Source organism: Coccinella septempunctata, chromosome 7, assembly GCF_907165205.1.
Source record: "Coccinella septempunctata chromosome 7, icCocSept1.1, whole genome shotgun sequence".
NCBI lineage: Eukaryota > Metazoa > Arthropoda > Insecta > Coleoptera > Coccinellidae > Coccinella > Coccinella septempunctata.
In genome coordinates, this window is record NC_058195.1 from 9,262,700 (window position 1) to 9,285,849 (window position 23,150).

Below are 23,150 nucleotides of genomic sequence, written 5' to 3' on the forward strand. Positions count from 1 at the left end.
ACTCTATATATGATGCGCGTTGAAACACTATATCAGGTACACAAATATCCCATGAAACGTGTCCTAGATTCGTTTCGTTTGTCCCTGAACGCTCAATGAAATATGGAGGCACTCAATTCCACATTTCCACTCGAAGAATAGGTTAGTTACCTATGTATTCCATTGGAAGCAATTTAAAAAATGGAACGTTTCGGTCGTAGATAATGCGAGACTTTACTGTCACATTTATCGCTCTACGAATCGCTGAAATTCTGGAAATGTTGGCTGTTCGAAGTATGAGTGACAGGCCAATGCTTGCGAATAATTTAGATTTTCCAGACCTGCTGGATGAGTTCACAATGTGAAAGCTGAAATAAAAGTATTACTCTGTCATTTTGATTTCACTGAGTCCATATATTTTATGTATTCCGGGAAGTAATTGTGTTCTGCTTCGATTTTATCATGAATTTGTAGCTTTAATTGAATAGTATATTGATCTGGAATTCAACCTTCAGTATTTACTCTGGCTCATTATTGATTGCAAAACGCAACATGTAGGTCCATTGGAGAAAACGAACTGAATTCAGACAATTATTTTTCAGGTTTACAAGACGCCATAGCCAAAAATCTTCTGGTTTCAGAGAGTAGTGTCCTATCTGCTCGTGTTTTAGCCATCAATGCTTCTTCAGGGTATCTGGCAAACACAGCATGGTGGCAGAGGCAAGGTGTGGAGCTGGAAGGTCCAAAAAAAATCGAAAAATCGATCAGTCTCGAACCAGGAAGAAGAATCCATTACCCTTGGTAAGGACTGCTTTTCTAACAATATTCGTATTATTATTTACCATTAAAAAACGGACTTCACTTATCTATACTCACAATATAGGTTCAAAAACATAATACATTGTGTTAGCTTAACGATAACGCTTAGTTTGAAACAATTGACAGGCAAAAAAATTTCCGCTTTGTAATTAATTAGCCTAAAATCGTGGCCAGTAAAAAATCTCAAATTTCTAGGTAGTCCTACTAGCTTTATGGAGTCAGACATTTTCGATTTTGGTTGATTAAAACATGTTACATACATTTCGTAATCTATTTTCCTGTCAAGTGATGCAACGACTGGTAAAGAAGGGTTTTCCTTCGAGTTAAGATCCTGTTGCTTCAAATCCATCTCATCTATTGACATTCAGGAAGTGTACCTAAGTGTAATTGAATGTGGACACTGTACAGGGTGGGCAAAATTCGATTGGGTTGAATGACAGCTCTGTAACCGTGAGAGCTAGGAAAAAAAAAAGGATGGCACGTGTCCGACCTCGATTTTCAAAAGATTGTTAATCGGCTCTTCGTACTGGTGCCTCTATTTCGTAAAGTATCAATGATTTCGAAAAACAAATGTTATATACATTCTACAGACACTTTTTCTTGTAGAATGCAGTAGTGTAGTCAGAAATTTTTTTCAGTCCGCCACTTCAGTGATAACCTCCAATTTTTCAAATATAAATCCTGTGTTATTCTTACATATTCCAGTGCCATTTTCTGATTCAGAATTTATAATATCTCTAATTGTTCATCCAATAAAAAACTCAAAAACTAGTTCGGTCAAGTTGGCAGGTCATTTCATTTATAATATGATAATGAGCTCATTATTATTACTAGTATGAGAGACTTTGAAGATCACTTTCATTCCGGATATTTGAAAGGATGAAAAATCTTCCAATATGAAATTAATCACCTTCAGGAAATTTTATAAATCTGGATTCAACTGAATATGTTCCGTAACCTTTTCAACTAGTAGCTAATTTAAATACCAGTTCCACAACCTTTTCAAACGCATTCACAAATAAGGCTGTGCCACTACTAGTATAGGTTAATTGGTAAATATGGAGTAGTCATGGAAGTTCTCATAATTTCCCGAGCATCTTCTCAAATATCTGGAATGAAGTGATCTCCAAAATCTCTCATTATCTGACACAATATAAGAGCATGAAGTGCATTATCATATTATCAATGAAAATGACCTACCAACTTGACCAAACTAATTTTTGCGTTTTTTATTGGAAAAACAATTAGAGATACGACTTATATATTCTGAATGATTATGCCTGTAAGAGGTGTTGACATAAGATTCAGATTTGATGGGGGCCTATTTAACCTGAAGCGCCTGAGAGCAAAAACCCGTACAAAGTTTATTACGGAACTTCAATATGCAGACGACTGCGCACTTATCGCTAGCAGCTCAGAGGATCTATAGATAATGCTGGACACCTATAAACATATATACGAAGCTTTAGGCCTTAGACTCAATATCGATAAAACCAAAATCCTGGTAAGTCTTCCAGAAAACCTTCAAACAGATATCAGCCTGGAGAATGAAACTTAAGAACAGGTCGAGCAGTTCAAATACTTGGGAAGCTTCATAAACACTTGGGCTAACCTAGACACGGAAATACACAACCGTATCAATTCGGCATCACGGGCATTTTGGAAGCTAAAGGACAGAGTGTTTCAAAATCACGACCTCAATCTGAAGACCAAGACAGCTGTTTACAAAGCAGTCGTCCTCCTAACGCTTCTTTACAGAAGCGAAAGCTGGACGCCCTACAGCCGACATATTAAACAGCTTGAACAAACGTAACAACCTCATCTAAGACAAATAATGCACATCAGATGGTTTCACAAAGTTTCGAATGCAGAAGTACAACAATTGAGACACAAGTAACTAGGGCCCGACTCAGATGGAGCGGCCACATTCTAAGGATGCAAGACACAAGATTCCCCAAAATAGCTCTGTATGGCGAATTCACAGAGGAAGCCCGGAAACCAGGATGCCAGTATAAGCGGTTTAAGGATATACTACATCAGTTCCTGAAATCAGTTAATGCCTATGATAACTGGGAACAACTAGCGTTAGACAGGTCACAGTGGAGGTCTTTGGTACACAGTTATAATGGAGACTCGAGAAGGATACAGCGGCGGCCAGATTTGGTTGGTGACTATCCATGCCCGGAGTGTGGAAGGATCTGTAGGTCACGGTTGGGTCTCTTCAGTCACAGGAGAGCACACAGTCGCAATTACCCCTAAGAGATTATAAGTCTGTTCGCACCGTTTGTTTTTTTTTTCTGAATCAGAAAAAAATGTGGGACTGGAATATTAAAAAATAACATAAAATTTATATTAAAAAAAAATGAAATTACCACTGTATCACTCAAGTGGCGGACTGAAAAAATCTGTAACGACGCCTCTGCATTCTACATGAAAAAGTGTCTGTAGAATGTAACATTTGTTTTTCTATATCACTGATACTTTACGAAATAAAGGCACCAATACGAAGAGCCGAAAAATGAGCTTTCACTTATAACTTGAAAACAAAAGAAGATAGTGGGATGCGGTTTTGACCATTAACAATCTTTTGACTATCGAGGTCGGAAACGTGCCATCCATTTTTCCCTAGCTCTCACGGTTACAGAGCTGTCATTCAACCCAATCGAATTTTGCCCACCCTGTACACGATTTCAAAATCGGTAGATTCCCTTTACCTTTCCTTCTTAGACGGAAGAGGGAAGAAAATGAGCTCATACAGTATCGATAGACGCAATGGTATCTGCGATCTAATTGATTTGCTTCGAGAAACCATCGATTTAACCCTAGATTAAGATACGTCGTCCATATTTCATGCCAAATCGATTCCATTGTTACAGGTACGAAGATCCGGACACCAGTCCCAGTCTACGATCGCCGAAGTTCATGGAGGGACCTCTGAACGTGACCTATAAGGGATGGTGGACCTTCCCCTATTACTCCTGCTCCGCAAGGCGTTGGCTGATGTCTTACAGCGTCCCCATACCGCCGCCACCTGGACGACGGGGGTGAGTTCCTAGATCTTTTATTACGGATGGATATACGAACTGAATAGTTGATGGCGTCTCCAGGAGACTATCCGATGCTTGTCTGCAAACGGCAATTATATCTGTGAATAATGGTTTCGCGAAGGGGTGGGGGGGAAGGAACGAAAGGATCGTCTTCAGAGTGGATACGCAGACGGAAGCGGAAATGTCCTGGATAAGGCAAGATCTGAATGTGACGGGTTTTATCTGCGTCGTCGTCCGACATTGTTGTTTGAAGTTGTACTCTTGCCCAAAGGTTTTCTTTGATGTCGACAATCCTACTCGCGCTAGGCTTGCAGAGCAGTCGCTGTCGAACCTATTATTATTATTTGAACTCCTTATTGCTATCGATGTTTTGTACAGTAGTGAATTCAAAATGCGAAAGGTGGGTATATCAAAGAGATATGTCTTTCTACCAATCCTAATGAGTCAAGAATGAATTACAGGTATATGTTCTATTATGAATCAACAACATATAACAGAATTGCTTCCTGCCTAGGGAACTTATAACGAAATGAGGAATTGGAGAAATGTTTTCATTTGATATTGAATTGGGTATTGTTATTACTATTTCTTAACCAACTCTGGAATTAAACAAGGCTGCGTGTCAGCGCAATATTTTCGCCATAGCTGTCTCGATGGTTGCTGACATTAGTGTGCATGTAAAAGGTGTTGGAATAAGATTCAGATTTGATGGAGGCCTGTTTAACCTGAAGCGCCTCAAAGCGAAAACCCGTTCAAGGTTTATCAGGGAACTTAAATAAAAACGACTGAGCACTTGTTGCTGGCAGCCCAGAGGATCTACATGCTGGACACCTATAAACATATATACGAAGCTTTAGGCCTCAGACTCAATATCGACAAAACCAAAATCCTGGTAAGTCCGCCAGAAAGCCTTCGAACTAATATCAGCCTGGAGAATGAAACCCTGGAACAGGTCGAGCAGTTTAAATACTTGGGAAGCTTCATAAATACTAGGGCTAACCTAGACACGGAAATACACAACCGTATCAACTCGGCATCACGGGCATTCTGGAAGCTAAAGCTCAGAGTGTTTCAAAATCACGACCTCAATCTGAAGGCCAAGACAGCTGTTTACAAAACATTCGTCCTCCCAACGCTTCTTTACGGAAGCGAAAGCTGGACGCCCTACAGGCGACATATTTAACAACTTAAACAAACGCAACAACGTCATCTAAGACAGATAATGCAGATGGTTTCACAAAGTTTCGAATGCAGAAGTCTTGCAATGCGCAAGTTTTACAACAATTGAGACTCAAGTAACGAGGGCCCGACTCAGATGGAGCGGCCACATTCTGAGGATGCAAGACACAAGACTCGCCAAAATAGCTCTGTATGGCGAATTGACAGATTGAGCCCGGAAACCAGGAGGCCAGTATAAGCGGTTTAAGGATATACCTACTGCATCAATCCCTAAAATCAGTTAATGCCAATCATAACTGGGAACAACTAGCGTCACAGTGGAGGTCTATTGTGTACAGTTAAATGGAGACTCGAGAAGAATACAGCGGCGGCCAGATCTGGTTGGTGACTATCCATGCCCGGAGTGTGGAAGGATCTGTAGGTCACGGTTGGGTCTCCTAGGTCACAGGAGGGCATACAGTCGCACTAGCCCTAAGAAATTATGAGTAGGGGAGACTAGGGAGCATTGATATATGGGGAGGCTTGATACAGGCTTATATCCGCGATCTGTAGCCGTTTTCAAAAGTATTATACTAGTGAACACTATTCTTTGGCAGAGGGCATTGCGTGACGTTAATATGTAAGGCTAACAGTAGTTTGTTTGTGAAATATTCAACGAAGAGTGTTTCGAGGTGAGAAATTGTAAGTTTTTAGTCAAGTTACCTAAGGGTTTTATGATCATGCATTAATTCTTCGGCATAAACAAATATTTCACTGGGAAATATGCATAAAACTACTCAATTTACAGTTTTATTCGCTTTTCAAAATATATGGGTATAAGATGAAAACATAAATCACTTTAAAAATTGCTTTCAGGGAGGTTTGAGACATTTGTCGTGGGGAGGCCTGATACATGTATAATCTTCAAAAAATATTCCGTAGCTAGTTGGATAGGCCTACATGAAGGCGTCTTCACCTTCCAACATATCAAAGGGATTTTTAAAAACCGTACAATCCCCATGTATTTAACGAGGCCGACTTTTCTTGTGTGGAAGTGACTAACTGACAATTTCCTGATTTTTCTACACCTATAGGACCAAAGCAAGCCAGTATCATTGCTGACCTACCCACTGAGCTGAATAATCCTCTCGATTACTCTCCCAGTACATCGTATCAATCCTCCCATATGTGGGGAGGCTTGAGACAGTTTGCATGTTTTTGTGTTCAACGTTCTGTACAGAATAAGATGTTCATGTTTTGCGACTTCTATATTTATTCTGTTGAACGATTAATTGAAGAATTATATAATATAAGAAAAGTCCTGCTTCTTCATATAATTCAGTTTCCAGAATAAAAATTCCAAAAAACGTATCAACCCTCCCCAGTCTCCCCTATGTTATTTTTTTTATGTTTTTTATAGATTTATTCCCGCTAACGGGATAAAGCAATGAAATGAATTATTCAACTTGGACCTTCTGCGTTACTCATTCAATCCTGAGGTTATTGGTTACTGAACAATCAGACGACGTCCTTGACTATTACCTCGAAAGGATCCAGGACTGGCTTCACCATATACCATCACCATATGTGATTCTTAGGCCAGCCAACCCTGGACAATTACTCAGGTGTTCCTCTCCAGTTCCACAGACTTTGCATGTCTCATCAGCTGACTTGCTCATGCGGTACAAGGATAAAAGTAGGTAGATAAGTACAGAGTGAGCCATTGAAAACGAAACAGAAGCTCTGTAGGTCGGCAGAACCGAATCATATAAAAACGCTGGTACTCGTCGATTCTTCACCAATTCAATTTAATGAAATCGTATTGTTGTGTTAGTAACCAAATAGCTCAGTAGTTGAGACTTCAACAAAAACCCTTGCTTAAACTTTTTCTACGCAGAAAAATTCCCCAAACTGCATCAAACAAGATATTCCTGCTAACTAAACTGCAAATAGCGTAGGACAATGTTCTACCACACCATCCCTAATGAAATATACCAGCGAGCTGAATCAACATCTCTATGAATCCTCGGATCAAATATTTGCACCGACTGCATCGTCCCAGCCCTGATTAATAATTAAAATACGATGTAGCTGTTTCCCACGCGAACTGAATTCAAACTGCAAGCTATCCAATAATATGTTCCTTGGATTCTGGGGCATGTGGGTGTCAAATTGGATATTGCGAAACAACTTCTCGAACTTCAAACGCTGATCAATTCAATTCCTCACTGGCGGGGATTGAGGGAGACGAAATGTCTATAGCAGTCTCTTCCTGGTGAAATAGATGAGGGCCATACATCCTAGCACATTGCCCTTGCGTTCAACAGGCAGAGCCGAAGTTGAAGCTTTAATGGTGATATCCACTTCGGAAGGATGAATATTTTATTTTGTATCCTTATTACCTTACTACCCTACCTCATCCTCACTGTGAAAATCTAGTTTGAATCCTAGCTATTCTGAACCTTTGAAATTAAGACAAAACATACCTTGCACTATGAAAACGCATTGTGAGAACTTGAGAAGGTTACTTCAAAATCCAATTATTGTGACTACATAAGGAATTTCCATGAGCATAACGCGTTCAAAGGGTGATATAATTCCATTCTTCTAGTAAAACCATTGGCCGAATAAGAAAGGAAATGGGATCCTGAGGTCCCTGAGGAATATTTAAGAGCTCTTCGTACCTTCGTGTGAAACTGACATCTGTTCTGATAGGTTCCGAGAGGATTATCAAGAATGAAGGGGATATAAGGATGAGTGAACTAGGGAATGTTAAGAAGATGAGTATAATGAACTTCCATGATATGTTGTGCGATAAAGCTGGGAACTTCACAAGGGAAATTGGTTTAAGTTTTCTGGGACAACAGGAAATAGATGCATACAGGATGACAATCATTAAAGAAAACATATTTATTCATAAAATCCAATAATTTAAAAAGGTTATCATAACATTGAGCAGAACAGGAAACAGGCCAAAGATTCCTTATAAAAATTCAGCAGCCCATCCTCTTCATATGACGTGGTTCAACATCTTTCCAATACCTTCAATCTCACTCTCCACTATGTCACCAGGTTTGAGGAACTCTGGTGGATCTCGATAGAAGCCAACTCCAGAAGGAGTACCGGTAAGGATGAGATCGCCTGGATATAATGTGGTGACACTGAAAAAAATTTAATGTCAGTGTGCTATTCTCACTTTAGATTCAAAGACAAATGAATGGTCCAGCCTCACCTTGACAGATGCTCAATGAGCTTGTCTATCTTGTGGACTAAATCTCTTGTATTCCCATCTTGCTTTAGCACTCCATTCACCCAGCATCTCAGGTTCAAGTTGTGTGGATCTGGAATTTCATCTTTCGTCACTATATAGGGTCCTAGAGGACAGAAAGTATCCATCGATTTGGATAGGAGGTATTGTCCGCCATTCCTAACTTGCCAATCTCTAGCACTGATATCTTGGGCTACCGTATAGCCTAGGACGTAGTCGAAAGCTTCTTTTGCAGGAACGTCTTTTGCTTCCTTCCCTATGATCACAGCCAGTTCTACTTCCCAATCAACTTGCTGTGAAAATTTGATGCATATTAACTATATCTCTCAAATATGACTCATCACATAACTTGAATTGCTGAGTGATAAAAGGAAGATGATAAATGATTTTTTAGCCGATTCATGATGGTGTATAATGTCGTACTCAAGTCATGTGGTCACTTACGTTACTTATTTTTGGAAGCTTGATGTCACTGTAAGGTCCAGTAATGCAAGAAGGGAATTTGGAGAAAGCCACAGGTTCATTAGGACAAGCTGTTTGGAGTTCATCGCAGAAATTCTGGTAGTTCAAACCTATGCATATGACCTTGTCCGGTCTCATTATAGGAGCAAGGAGCACTACCTCATCTAAGGAATAAATGATTTTTGGGTGCTCCACAATTCTGCAAAAAAAAAGAAACTTCATTGCTGTGAAGCAAAATTGAGCTATGTATGTTAGATCACATGCATTGCATATTGTTAATTAAGGTTTATAGTTAAAGGACAACACCATCAAGTATATCAAGAGGGGTCTTGAAGCCATCTATTTTGGATACTTTTATGGGGGCAATTAGTTATCACTTGATCTGATTTCGAGGTTATTTTATCTTCAATGCGATACAGTTTTTAATTAGAATTTCTTCCTACTAAAAGCATAACCTATACAAAGGGTTTGGGAAGGAAATGTGTCTTCCCCAAATTGCATCGACTTGTTACTAGTACCCACAGCAAAAGATCTGATTTGTTTCCTAGTCTCTGGAGCTTAGATCTCCAGTTGGACCTGCTGTAGACAGAAGTTGATTAAGAGGAGTTTATACCACGGGACTTTCTCGCCATCCATATAAGGCGTAAAGGGGGAAAGACTACCAGAATGTGGAGTGTTACCAGAACACTTGAACGATAAGTAGAAGTTACGAATATTACAATAGTTTCCACTTTCGTCGCAAAGGTGCACTTAACGAACGTTTTTTTTTCAATTTCACCAGAATACGAATTGTAGCCAATGGCGGGACTTTTCGAGAAATTTTTTCTTGTGGAAATTCATAAAAGAGATAATTCCACCTAGGAAAGTTAACAACATGAATGAATATTTGTTCTTCAATCAAAAAAAAATTATTTTTGACTTCTCGAGATGACGAACTGATTGAATTAAATTATAATGAAAACCCCATATAAATTAGTGGTTTCTGACGTAAGATATTCATTTTCTCTTTTTGAAATGACCACTCAAACGGTGTAGACCCCTCTTAAGTTGAAAATTCAAACTAATGGAAAACGAGTTGTATTTTCTCGAAAACTTTTCCGTTTAAATACTTGTCAGAAATCCATACCATATTAAAAATTGCTTATTACAGAAGTTCTCATACAAAATTCAACAGAGAATAAGTCGAAATGAAATAAACATCTCCAGTTTTCGGATGTAAACCGAAAGATATTGAATTACAGAGTTGTTTTGTGTGTGCGTTGCCCTCTTTCGCGTTCATCATGAGAGCAGAACATCCTGAGCTTTTCCAGAGCCTAAATCATTAATCCCAACTACGAGCAGTATAGATTTTCCTACGGTAAACAAGTTTGAGCAGACACAATTAATGTCGCAGTCGGAATCGAAAATTCAAAGCAAACAACTACAAATAGAACATACAATGTGGACTTGTATTCTGGAAAAAATGGTAATGATGTGTACCCTGAGGAAACAGATTTTAGTTCTTTTAATGTTTATTTCGAAAAAACCATACAAACAGTTCTAAGAATCCAGTAGACCGGAGGATAATGAAAAATTGATTTCATAATATCATATCATTTTTTCAAAGCTTTTATGCGCATAATAAATCCAACAAGCCAGTCGACCAATAAATACGATGAATAGCGGCAATTTTATGCCGCCATAAAAATCCTGTGGATCTGGGTTTCCTTTGAGTGAATAAGAGAAAACTTCAATCATATTATCTGATCCAATCTGCTCTGCAATGAACCTAGACGAGGCAATTGAGCGATTTACTAGGTAATCTTGCTCTACGCGAATAAGGTCGTAAACAAGGTATGAACATTCAGGTTTTATCCCATAATACAGGGTGACAATTTAAAATTGGACAATTATTTCGCGACAAGAATGTTTTCAAAGAAAAAGCCGGAACAGTTCAATTTTTAAAGGGAGGGGGACATATTTTGAGCAAAATTGTAAGCCGAAATCTAATCAAACCTAGGTGTAGAGGCTATCACTCCTAAATTCTTAATAGGGAATATGGGGTGAGATTTACCTCAATTGAAAGATCACTGATCCCTCTACACGAATACTATGGTTTGCAAATTTTTATTGATCCCTTGAAGTAGTTACATGAGGTGACAATTTGAAAACTTGCCTGGCCAATTATGTCTCGACAAGGATGTTTTTCCCTTTTACTTCAGTAGTTCTACTTTTGACTTTTGATTCTCTGTTACAGTCGCTTTTACTTTTTCTGCTCTTTTACTTCAGTCTCTTTAGTTAGTTTACGCTCCGTACTTTCTGCGATTCGACGTTAATTGTGTGCCCGACAAGCCGTTCAACAATTTTAAGAATAATTTTGTGTTGCTAGTATCAGTGCTATTAGAAATTAATTTTTAGTTTTCGTTTATTTTCCGCGAGTGCCTGGAATAAAGGAGGTAGGTGCCCGTCTTTACCGTTCAGTTTCTTAATTAGACCTACACCGGTTACTTCTTTGACACTGCTGTACTGTATCGCTTTCTGTTATATTTTAACGTACTTTACCCTGTTTCGCGAGTCTGACTTTTCCCTTCGCTATCAGTCATGGCGCGTAAGCCCTTGGGGTACTGAAGGGAAAGTCCCGTCAACCCCCCTGTCCGCGTTCCGCGTCATAAGTGTTGAATCCGAAATCTCTTCTTTTCTATCAGTCATGGCGCGTAAGCCCTTGGGGTAGAGAATAAGAGATACCGCTCGTCGTCAGTGAAATCCCGTAGTTGCGTTAAAAATAGACCTTTTCTTCGCTATCAGTCATGGAGCGTTATAGCCCTTGGGGTAGCGAATAAAAGTCTCGAATAGATCCGCCCTGGTTGTGTTTCTTTTCATGGGAGAAATACAATTAATTACATCCCGATACCGTATAACAAGTCATTTCACTTCGCGAGGTCATCCTTAGTATCATTTCGTCAGTTCTGGTTGGCGCATTTTATTGAACAACTTTCGATTTTTTCACTGCACCCGGTATAAACTTTATAAAGTGCTCGTGACCGGATAGAATTTCGCGAATGTATGTTTGCTGATAGATTCGCTCATATTTCATACCTACACATATCTCCCTTGTACATATAATCAGTTTCCGAAGGTGTGAATAAACTAGTACATAATTTGATTTTGACTACTTCGTTATCGCTACCACCCTAAAAACAGCGAACTCTGTCTCCGACTAGCAGCTACTCTGGTAGGTTTGCTATTCTTCCTAGTGAAAAGAATAGCTGGCGCTCGAGATAGGTTTTCTCCGAGGTAACCACGTTACAAAAAATGTCAAGTGATCTTTCAATTGAGGTATAGCTCACCCCCTAATCCCTATTGAGAATTTAGGGGTGATAGCTCCTACACCTAGGGTTGAGGAGATTTCGGCTTACAATTCTGTTCGAAATATGTGCCCCTATGAATAGAAATTGCCTTTTTCTGGCATTTTCTCTGAAAACATCCTTGTTGAGACATAATTTTCCTAGCAAGTTTACAAATTGTCACACTGTATAAAAAAAAAATATGCACAGAAAACTGTTTATATCATACAGAAATGGCGATTCTATATCTTCGTATTCATATATTTTTTTCAAATAGATGTTGAGTGAATGAATAATTTTTATCAGACCCCAATTAATCTGCAACACGGAGCTCGAAGATCAACTACAAAACGTAATGAGCAACCGCCTATTCGTAGCAGTGGCCTCGCCAGAATCCCAATTTCAGCAAGCTTTGGTGTTAGCAAGCATTATAATCTCTGCTTCCATCTGATGAGCTTCAAATCCCACCGTCCATTGTTTCCTTTAGGAATCAATTTCCACCAATTTCACAAACGGAGAGATCGATATTGTCCGTATATCCATTCATTAGCCGAATAGCAGCGTCGCAAATTGAAAATATACGTCACTGGAATCAATTTAAAGCGATAATTCCAGTTGACGAATTGGAAAATGAAGGGAATCTGTATATTATGTCGAATTTATAGGACTAATTGGGGTATCTATTGATAGCGACTGCATATAGGGTGGATTCACGTAGATGCCAAAGGATAATGACTAAAAAATAATTGTAGAAAAACCTATTGGTGAACAAACTTGGGAAGAATTCATGTGAGATTATACGAAAATTCAATCATGTTTCATTGATGCAAAATATTATCATATTCCATCAGAACTAAAAGAAAAACAAATATACGATACCTATACATACACTGCGCAAAAAATTAAAGCACATTCTGAAAATCTCAATTTTAATGAAAGTTAACTCTACATTGACTTTATAACTTATTTTTTATGTTCTCTCGGGAAGGTTTTGAACGAAACAAGACACATTAAATGGAAGAAAAATTCAGGATTTCAGCGAATCTTATGTGAAAAAAGAGAAATAAACAATTTTCAAAATACTGAAATGCTGATAAGTGATTTAAAACTTGGTATTTCCAACCCTTGCGTTAATTACAGCTCGGCAACGACGGTTCATACTCAAAATGAGTGATCTTAAAATGTTCTGATCTAATCCTTCCCAGATTTCTCCGAGTTGGATTCCTAAGTCATTAAGAGTAGTTGGATGATTTTCTGAACTTCTCAGCCTTCTATTGAGGTTGTCCCAAACCTGCTCAATCGAATTGAGATCTGGACTTCTTGCTGGCCATTCCATTCGAGAGACTTCAAACTCTTCAAGGTACTCCTGAACGATGCGCGCACGATGGGGTCTGGCTTTATCGTCCATAAAAATGAAATTTTCACCAATGTATAGTGCAAATGGCACTACATGCTCTTCAAGAATGTTCCTTATATACTCATCAACATTCATAGCTCCATTATCAAAGACCACTAGGTCTATGCGAGCAGTCAAAGATATTCCACCCCATACCATAATCGATCCTCCCCCGAAACCAGTAGTATTCAGGAAATTGCACTGAGCATATCTTTCATGTGGACGTCTGTATACAAGGGAACGTCGATCACAATGGTAGAGGCAGAATCTAGACTCATCTGTGAAGAGAACTTTTTCCCAATCGGCCTCTTCCCAATGGATATGCTCTCTCGCAAAATCCAAACGCGCCCTTCGATGGGCTGGGGTAAGAGCTGGGCCTCTTGCCGCGACACGAGGCCTTAAATAATATTCTCTGAGGCGATTTCTTATTGTCTGAGTGCTAATTTGCACCTCATGAGTTTGCTCAAGCTGAATTTGAAGGAGGCGAGCGGTTGCAAACCGTTGTCTCAACGAAGAAACTCTCAAGTAACGTTCTTGAATGGCAGTTTTTACCCGTGGTCTACCCTGTCCTGGTCTTCGGACATTCATACCTGTCTCCCTGAATCGCTGCAACATTCTGGACACACTTGTATGGGAAACTCCAAACCTTTCTGCAATTCTTGTATATGTCCACTCTTCTTCTCGCAAAACTACCGCTTGGGCACATTCCTCTTGGGTCAAATTGGGTGTTTCGCGTTGCATAGCGATGGAGTGTAGAAAATCAAACGAAAGAAAAACTATTGATCACTAGAATTGATCGAGAACAACTGAGTTTAGAATGGAGCCAATACATTCAAAATCTGATAATATCTTCTTCTTTTATTCCTGCTGGGAAAAACCATCTGTATTGAAGAAAACCGTTGAAAGTGGATAACATATGCATGCATAATTCTGATAAAAATAATTATCATTGAGAACACCTTCAGTTGTAGAATAAGTTTGAGATTTCCATAATGTGCGTTAATTTTTTTGCGCAGTGTAGTTTAAAAATACATATTTCAGGGTGAGTCAACCTGAATGCCTCAGATTTTCGTGGCCAAATGGTAGGTATATTGTTTCAGTAAACGGTCTGGGGAAATATATGTATATCGATCTGTACTACATTTCAAAAATAATGACTTGCATACAAGGTTATTGAAAAGAACTTCAATAACCAGAGACACTGTCGATAACTGTGTTATTTCATATGGAACACCCTATATTTTCCACGAGACAAGATTCACCTTCTCATTTCCATTCGAACCATATAATAGTTCCCTATACCTAAATCTGGCGCTTCAGGAGTTTTCGAAATCGATTCCGGAAGTTTAGCACGCAATTCCCACTTTAGGATGATCTTTCACCATATTCATACTCGTGATGAAGAATAATAATGCAGAAAGACAGAGCACTTTTCGATTTTACTGGAGTAAACATCGTTAGGAGCCCAGAGAGAAAATATATCAAATTCAAGAGCTAAACAGTCAATTAGCTGGATAACAAATGGTTTACGTGCGACATAAAATTCCATATAGATCATCTCACGTTTATGAATTCCAGAAGAATATTCTAAATTTTCCATCTCATATAAATCATCTTGAATTGTAGATTGAAGTTTGGGATAAATGATCATTAAACTGTTGAATGAAATTGATTGTTATTTATTGTCCCTTATCATCTACGAAGAGCGTAGGTATAACTTGAACCTATGTGAACTGTACTAGTTATTTCAGAATATGATGATTAAAATCTTAAGAAACAGTCACTAGCTTGATAATCATTTTTTATACAGGGTGTCTGCAAACAAATGCGAAGAATGAAATATATGATGAAAATAAGTAGGGGGAGTTCCTATAATTTTTTTTCGAAATCGACATCCCTTCCAAGATACAACCTTTGCAAGGCGATGGCTAGTTGACAATTTTTGATTTTTTTACGCGTTCTAAAAAACACTGAGTCATAAAACTATACATAATATGAAGCACTAAGTAGATGTTACTCACCAACAATTTTTTTAGATCTGATAAAATCATTATTAGGGGATGAAAATAACAACCCCTTATGATTTTCCTTGAAAAATTGTTTTCGTGGGACAGATTTTCGGAAAATAAAATTCTCTAATGTTTTCCCTTTCAATTCTGGAGAAAAAAAGTCTCTTGCAAAATTTTGATACAGTCGATACTTTCCTCGGAATAAATAAAAACTTACAAGCAATTCTGATCACATTCCATTTCATCGTATAAGTGTTCCATAGAATGACTACCTTCCGCTAAAATACATGTTGATATTTTCATCCCCTAATAATAAAGATATGAGATCTAAAAAAATTGTGTAACATCTACTTAGTGCTTCATATTATGTATAGTTTTATGACTCAGTGTTTTTTAGAAACTGTAAAGAAAATTAAAAACTGTCAACTCGTCATCGCCTTCCAAAGGCTGTATCTTGGAAGGGAGGACGATTTCGAAAAAAATTTATAGGAACTACCCCTGCTTATTTTCATCGAGGAATCATCTCCATAAGTCCTTTGCATTTGTTTACAGACACCCTGTATAAAAAATTCAAATTGTAAATATCTTTTCTGAGATATTTTCGTTACAGTTTCACTCTTTCGAAAAGGAAAAGGCTTCATTTTTATTCTGAATATCACGAGATATATTGACTTAGGATGGCATCGATATCATTCGAAAAAGAGTACTGTAGAACAAAATTTCTGATGAAATGAAATCCTTCCAGTGGCGTATAATTTGGGGAGAATCTAACTCTCACAAATGGAAATAGCTGGAAACTTTTATTTGGTGTATTTTGGTGTAGTTCGTAGTACCTACTTGCCAAAGATGAGTAGTAGTAGAAAATAGTATTGCAAACCTAGCATTTTTGAATAAATCACCCCTTAACTTAGTAAGGGCGGGAAGTAACACCTCATGAATCTTCATTCAAAAGTTGCATTGATTAATTCATGATTTACTATAATAATTTGCCAACTAGAAGCATCATATGGACTATGATTTAAGTTTCTATTTACTGGAAAAGATTTATATGTGGAAAAATAACGGTAAAAATAATGAATTATGCAAAATAATTTCGAAAACTGTGGGTGGTAGGTATAACTTCTACATATTCTTAGAGCATTACTGTTCAAGTCAAATGTTTCCCATTATTTATGAAATACCCCTTATCCTTCAATCGACATAATATAGCAAAACCCATCGATTGATGAAGGATTTATTGTGTTAACCCAAGATTCACGTCCATGTCTTCTATTTCAATGTTTTGTGATGAACTCAAGAATTCACAACACCAAGCCGCTGATATATCGTATTTTACAGCATACATACATCCAATATAAGCCCGTTAATAAGCCCTACAGCCCTCGGGGCCCAAACGGTTTGATATTTCCAATTTCCACCCAGAATACCCGTACAATGCGCCCGAATCAGTCTCGTCAAAATTCAGTTTTATACTCACTCTCTGGCAACTGCTAGAGCCGACGAAGATGCGAAAAATTCAACTAAGAGGGACGGTACAAAATTGAATTTCGATTTCAGATCGATGATCTGATTATCCTTCAGGACCCCTATCCTGTATTTGTGGTCTTTCAACATGAACTGGACCAACTTCATCTTGGCAAACTCGCTCTACTTGTTCCACTTCGCGCTGTAACAACACAAGAATTGAACACAGCACAAGATCCGCACTGTTATTAGCGGTGGTGACATTCGCCAATTGTTCTAAATGCACCAGTTCTGGGGCATTATCATCGTAGGAAACTCAGCCATTTTATCTCGGTGTTTTGGAATCGCACTGGTGATAACACAGAAGTTATTGATGCCTGATTGACCTTGGTTCTGCTACTATCATTTCTTTAGACCGATGGCTCGTGGTGCTCGTATAGAAATCACCTGTGTATTTCAACTGGAAGTTGAATTGTTACCGTTTTAATCGGTTACGCTGGAAACTACTTCGTGTACGCTTGAATCGCCTGATAATGGTACACATATGACCCCCAGGTCATCAAACGGAAATCTTGAATCAACGACAGTGGTGTACCCAGAGTTTGAGTTTAGGGTAGACACAAAAAAATCGATTAAAACGAGCATATATATTTAATTTTCTTACGACCCTACAAAATCAGTCTCAAATTCCCTAAATCGTTTATTTGTTGAAGAATTTCAATGATGTTAACTTGCAATTCTTCGGGTTCAACATGTTCTTAATTTCCAAAAAATAAGGTCTGGTAAACTAGGCTTATTTCACGATATAAGAGTTGTTGAAATTATTTTTCGTGCTTGATTCTATAAGATCGTTAATCTACTGAATCCACTGGAGTTCACCAAGTTGGTACACTGGCTGATAAGTTAGAAAGATGCCTGTCTATCATAGACTGAAAACGTCCCCCTCTAACAAATTTCATAATAGAATTTTTTACAAATCATTCTACTTAATGAGAGAGTGACAAATTTATTTCCAGTAAAGAGGTATGGAGTCTCTAACTTGGAATAACTTGCGTACGATATTACGAAATATCAAATTCTTTTTCCTTGTCGTTAAAAAGATATTTAGCAAACATTTACTACCTATATAATTTGAGAGTGAAGGAATCTGAACCAGCTCAATGAAATAATTACATAAGGCAGTTAAAATAAGACATTTTTGTTCATTTTTTTTCATACTAAAAAGTTGAACAGAAATAAGTTGGGATACTAGTATCATATCGAAGGATTATTATAGAGGATATTCATGATACTTCAGAGAACTTTATTTCGTTTCTGTCCTATGTCTGTAACCAAATTAATTAAAATTTCAATCTTGAGAGTTTAAGTTCCCAGTTAAAACTTTCTTAAGACCGAAAGGTTGTGCCGAGATGGATGAAAATTCTCAGATTTATTACTAGAAAAGTTGCTTTTTCAGAATATTACTGTTAAATAATGCAATATTGTATCGTTCCACAAGACCTATTAGAGATTGCACGTTATCAGAAGAGATTCAAAGAAGAATATTGGCAGAGAGCAACCAATGTTCCGATAAGAACAAGTCTGAGAAAATGGAAAAATTTCATTATGTACGATACCATATATAATCACACCATTGTTGAACACTGATTAAATTCAATCGATAGCCGGGATTTTCAATTTTAACATTCAACTCCTGGTGATACAATTTTCTTTTGTAGGTTGAAAGGTTTCCTGAGTCTGGACATAGATATCTCACATCTGGAAGTTAATCAGTGCGAGAAAACAATACAGAATAGGCAGAACGAAATCTCCGTTTTTCATGGAACGCACAAGTGTCACAACACCACATCCAGGGTGAGTGATTTGTATTTGAACAGTCAAACCGGGTTCATTAAAGGATAATAATCGATAAAATGGTCTCGATAACATTCTCAGCATTGGTGGAAATTAAAGCATACTGAATAACAACCAGGACCAAATTTTGCAGAAAAAAGAATAAGGACGTATGTATTTTAAAAATACTTCAGCCAATTTCAGTTCGAAAAAAGTTTTTTTTTTGAACTGATATAAAGAGAACATTATTGTGGAAAACGTTTATAGGCATATGAAAAATAACTACATAGATGGAATCACCTGAAAATTGTTAAATTGCGATTAATTCAAAATCTTGTATATCTCATACCTGATATCACAAAGAGTCATAAACAAAGGTTAAATATTATCGTTATAAATAAAATAGAAATTTGAGGGGAGCAAGGGGTTCAGAAATGAATAGAATAAAAACAAGATACCTTTTATTAGTTTTTGATACAAAGAAATTTGGTTCGAGACACATTTAACACAAATGTCATTAATCTCATATTCTTTAGATTTTTCCTTTCAAAGTTGCAATATTCGTGGTATTTTTGTCAGTTTTCTCTACTACGTCTACAACGATTAAGTTGAACTGACTATTTTTTCGAATTTTGTATTGTTTTTGGTATCAGCTGTTAAAATGGTATATCTTCTTTTTCCTTCTGAAGAGGATTGTATGTATAATATAATGGAAGTAGAAGAGGAGATGATCCGTTAACATCTGAGATCGTATTGCGTATTTCTGCACAATAAATTTTTTCCAGTGTATTTATGGTGCTCATATCCTTCCAAAATGGTCCAGAGGGCGCTACCAATGTGTCTGCAGAGATGGATATTACTCCCCACATCATGGTGGAATATTCAATGGAACCCTTGTAGAAGGTAATTGGGAAAATAACAGAAAAATTGCGGAATAAATATTACAAATTCAGCAAGCGAAAAGTAGGATAATTTCCATATTTATCACTACAGTCTATGGCGGTAAAACCTACCTTCTTTATTAACTCGGTGGATATTTTTATTGCATGTTTTCCGTCAGCTATACAGAGGGAGGAAAAAACGCGAAGAATTCATGTCTTTGTTATTTAATCTTTTATAAAAGATGCTCGCACACGTCAATTTTCAAATTACCCATCTTTTTATGTACACTTGAGGGGTTATGCTTTTTACGAGGAGTGTCACTAGTGGTCATTTATCAACCATTTTTTCTTTATAAAGTTGAAATATATCTGAGTTCATGTTATCGAGAACATAACTCATCCGTAGGGTTATAATTGATGAGTTATCCAAAATAAAGAGTCTCGTTTTGTAAATTTTTTTTCAAGAAAATATGGATTGATTGCAAAATATCATAAACTTAGAAATTTCGTGCAATTTTTACTCACTCTGTATATTACTCTCAAACGAGCAAGGGATTGAATCCTTGCTAGTTCAGAATCTCAAGGGAAAATCAGAAAGCGGATCTTCAAAAAAGTGTCACGAAAAATAAATTGATTTCAAGCTGAAGACACAAGCTTGTCTTTAATTAAGAGCCGTTTCTTATTCTCTCTTTCCTTGAATTTTGTCCGTTTCATTGGGAAACATAGCAAGTCCCTCAGTGCCCTTGGGAGCATAGCAGACAAACTCAATAAGAGAAAAAAAGGACATCCAAGCTGTGATGAATACGTGTTACCGCACTTTTAGGATTTAATGAAAACAAGTTATAATGAAGGTGGAACATTCAGGACCTTCCATTTGAGACCTGAATTTGTAGCGGTAGGATGTTCCAATTTCCAGGCGAATTTCAGGAGCTGAAATATTTAATGATAACAGATTCTTCCATGGAATTTATCAAGGGAAATCTAGGCTAGAGTTTTTTCTGCTAATCAATTTCTGTATACATTCGTGGATGTGACCTATGTATTGCATATGTTCTACAAATTTTTCATGGAGGTTTTAGAAGAATAAACATTGTTCTGATCAGGAACTGAGATGGTTAGATATTTAAACCTCACAGTCAATCAAAATGTGATGAAATGGTTCGTTTGATAGAAAATATCTTATTTGATCGAAGACTAATGACTAATGATAAAAGCAGTAGTTTCAAAACTTCCACAAGGATCGGTATTATCTCCCCTTCTTTTTAATTTATATTTATGTGATATGCCTGATACGAGGATGTATCGATATCTAGTTAGCCTAGACCAGTTCCATGCATAAAAAAATTGCGTCACCATAGCAACGAACAATAACTTATTAGAAGTGTCAGTGTGAAGTTTGAGGTCAAAAAAGTAAACCAGAGTTACGCAATGAATTAAAAGAAAGAAGATGTCCACCGAAATTGTGAAAATCAAAAAATTGGAGTATCGAGCCATCATCAAGTACCTACCTGTATTTAAAAGGTTAAGAGGTAAGCAGATTTACGAAGATATGCTTAATACCCTTGGTGATCAATGTCCTTCGTATGCGACCGTGAAAAATTGGACTGCAAGAGGTAAATTTTCCATTGAAGATGATGACCGATCGGGAAGGCCAGTTTCTGTGTCAGTCCTCGAAAATATCGATGCAGTTCATGACATAATTTTATCAGACCGTCGAATTTGGATAAAACGGATGTCTGAAGCACTGAATATTTAATACGAACGCGTTCATCATATAGTTCACATCAATTTGGACATGGGAAAAATTCAAAATGGATCCCCAAATGTTTGAATGTTAACAAAAAGCGTGCAAGGGTAGAAGCATCGCGTTCGATCTGAGCTCGATTTGAAAACGATGTAGACTTCTTAAACCGAATTGTTACTATGGATGAGAATTGGGTACATTTCCACGATCCAGAAACAAAGCAACAATAGATGGAATGGCGACACTCTGGTTCTCCAAGACCTAATAAGTTTCGTGTCCAAAAATCTGCTGGAAAAGTTCTTGCTTCAGTTTTTTGGGATTGCCATAGAGTAATCATGATTGGTTTTTTGGATAAGGCCGATAAGGGTAGAACAATAACCGGAGATTACTATTCGACATTACTGATCCCTCTACGGGAAAAAATTAAAGAGAAAAGACGCGGAAAGCTATTCAAGGTGTTTTGTTGTTGCAGGACAACGCCCCTGCACACGAATCTCATGTTACCATGCAAAAAATTCGTGATTTAGGGTTTGAATTACAAGAACACCCCCCTTATTCACTAGATTTGGCTCCATCCGACTATCATCTCTTTCCTCAACAGAAAAAAAATTTAAAAGGTCGTAAATTTTCTTCCAACGAGGAGGTAATAAAAGCTGTGGAGGTCTGGTTTGCAGAGCAAGAAGGAACTTTTTTTTTTGAAGGTCTAGAGACGTTGCAGGTTCGCTGTAATAAATGTATCGAATTTAGAGGAGAATATGTTGAGTAATAAAATATTTTGACATTGAACTTTTGTTTAGTTTCATAGTAAGCTATGAATTTTTCAATATATCCTCGTACGTACATCATCCCATAGATTGATTTATGCCAAGGATATTGCTTTTGCTTCTCGCCATTCTGATTTCGAAGTAATAGAAAAAACTTTAAGCCAAATATAAAATTCAATACCCCCTTCGTTTTTTGTTTGTTTTCAGATTATTCTCACTTCGTCAACCGCTATGGTAGAAAGAAGGGTGAAGATGTTTCGGATTTTATCCTATTTTAAATAAGGAAGATGTCCTTCAATACGATAATTTTAACTTATCCTTTACACAGTTTTATTATCATCACTCTTATACGGGCAGGCAGAGAGTTTTTTCTGAGGTTTTCACCCCTGTTTTCATGTATCATATAAAGATATGTATGGTACCCCGTTGACATTTTTCCCCTGCTTGCACTGAGATCTGGAAAGAGAAGAGGTAATAGGAGAGACACCTACAATGTGCACATGAAGTACATTTTATAATGTGCGAAGAAATTTCCATTTCAAGATTTCCATACTCTCCCATCTTATAAGCATTCGGAAAACGTCTCGAGGAAATGAAATTCTCTTTCCGTGAGATGCATGCAGCAGTTTAAGTGTCATCCGGATCATCCCCATAAACGCAGTCACGAAAACCAAGCGGTGAAGCCACGTATTTCCCATCAAAATTCAGCTGACACTTTCCCCCAAGAAAATTTCCCACTTCTCCTTCGTCTTTAGGGCATATTACGAACAAGCTGCAACAGTTAACTCTAGAGAAGAAGAAATCATGAAAAAGCGCTGAGACTACCGAAAAACGCAGGCTCGTATTTTATACGAGTTACCAAATTAATCGAAAGAAGGAAAATTGAAAATGTAATGCCGCGGTATCTTTTTATTTTTCATTCTTAACGTTTTTTGAAGCCTACATGTATAAAAAAGTTAAGTAAAGTAATATTTTCTCGTTCTAGATTCCAAAGAATTATCAC

At 37.4% G+C, this 23,150-nt stretch overlaps 2 protein-coding genes across 2 annotated transcripts in view; one reads left to right on the forward strand and one right to left on the reverse strand.

The window, feature by feature from the left end:
- LOC123317075 (probable G-protein coupled receptor CG31760) overlaps window positions 1–23,150 on the forward strand; it is a 68,603-nt gene that overhangs the window by 39,453 nt on the left and 6,000 nt on the right. Inside the window, exons 5-8 of the mRNA XM_044903437.1 lie at window positions 582–780; window positions 3,675–3,842; window positions 18,644–18,779; window positions 19,544–19,661. Coding sequence (XP_044759372.1) covers window positions 582–780; window positions 3,675–3,842; window positions 18,644–18,779; window positions 19,544–19,661 — 621 coding nt within the window. The remainder of the gene's footprint in view (window positions 1–581; window positions 781–3,674; window positions 3,843–18,643; window positions 18,780–19,543; window positions 19,662–23,150) is intronic.
- LOC123317077 (fumarylacetoacetate hydrolase domain-containing protein 2-like) lies at window positions 7,899–17,458 on the reverse strand. Its single transcript, XM_044903439.1, has 4 exons — window positions 16,939–17,458; window positions 8,716–8,932; window positions 8,236–8,564; window positions 7,899–8,164 (listed from the first exon to the last, which is right to left on the reverse strand). The coding sequence occupies exons 1-4, from the start codon at window positions 17,091–17,093 to the stop codon at window positions 8,014–8,016; spliced, it is 852 nt and encodes a 283-aa protein (XP_044759374.1). The 5' UTR covers window positions 17,094–17,458; the 3' UTR covers window positions 7,899–8,013.

Bases quoted from the DNA above. Each gene is read 5' to 3' on its own strand.
- LOC123317077 (XM_044903439.1), bottom strand. From the start codon at position 17,093: ATGAAGTTGGTCCAGTTCATGTTGAAAGACCACAAATACAGGATAGGG. The intron at 8,933-16,938 runs GTGAGTATAAAA...TTTTTTTTGCAG, and splicing joins GCTCTAGCAGTTGCCAGAGA to AATTGTGGAGCACCCAAAAA. The intron at 8,165-8,235 runs GTGAGGCTGGAC...AATTTTTTTCAG, and splicing joins CTCATTGAGCATCTGTCAAG to TGTCACCACATTATATCCAG.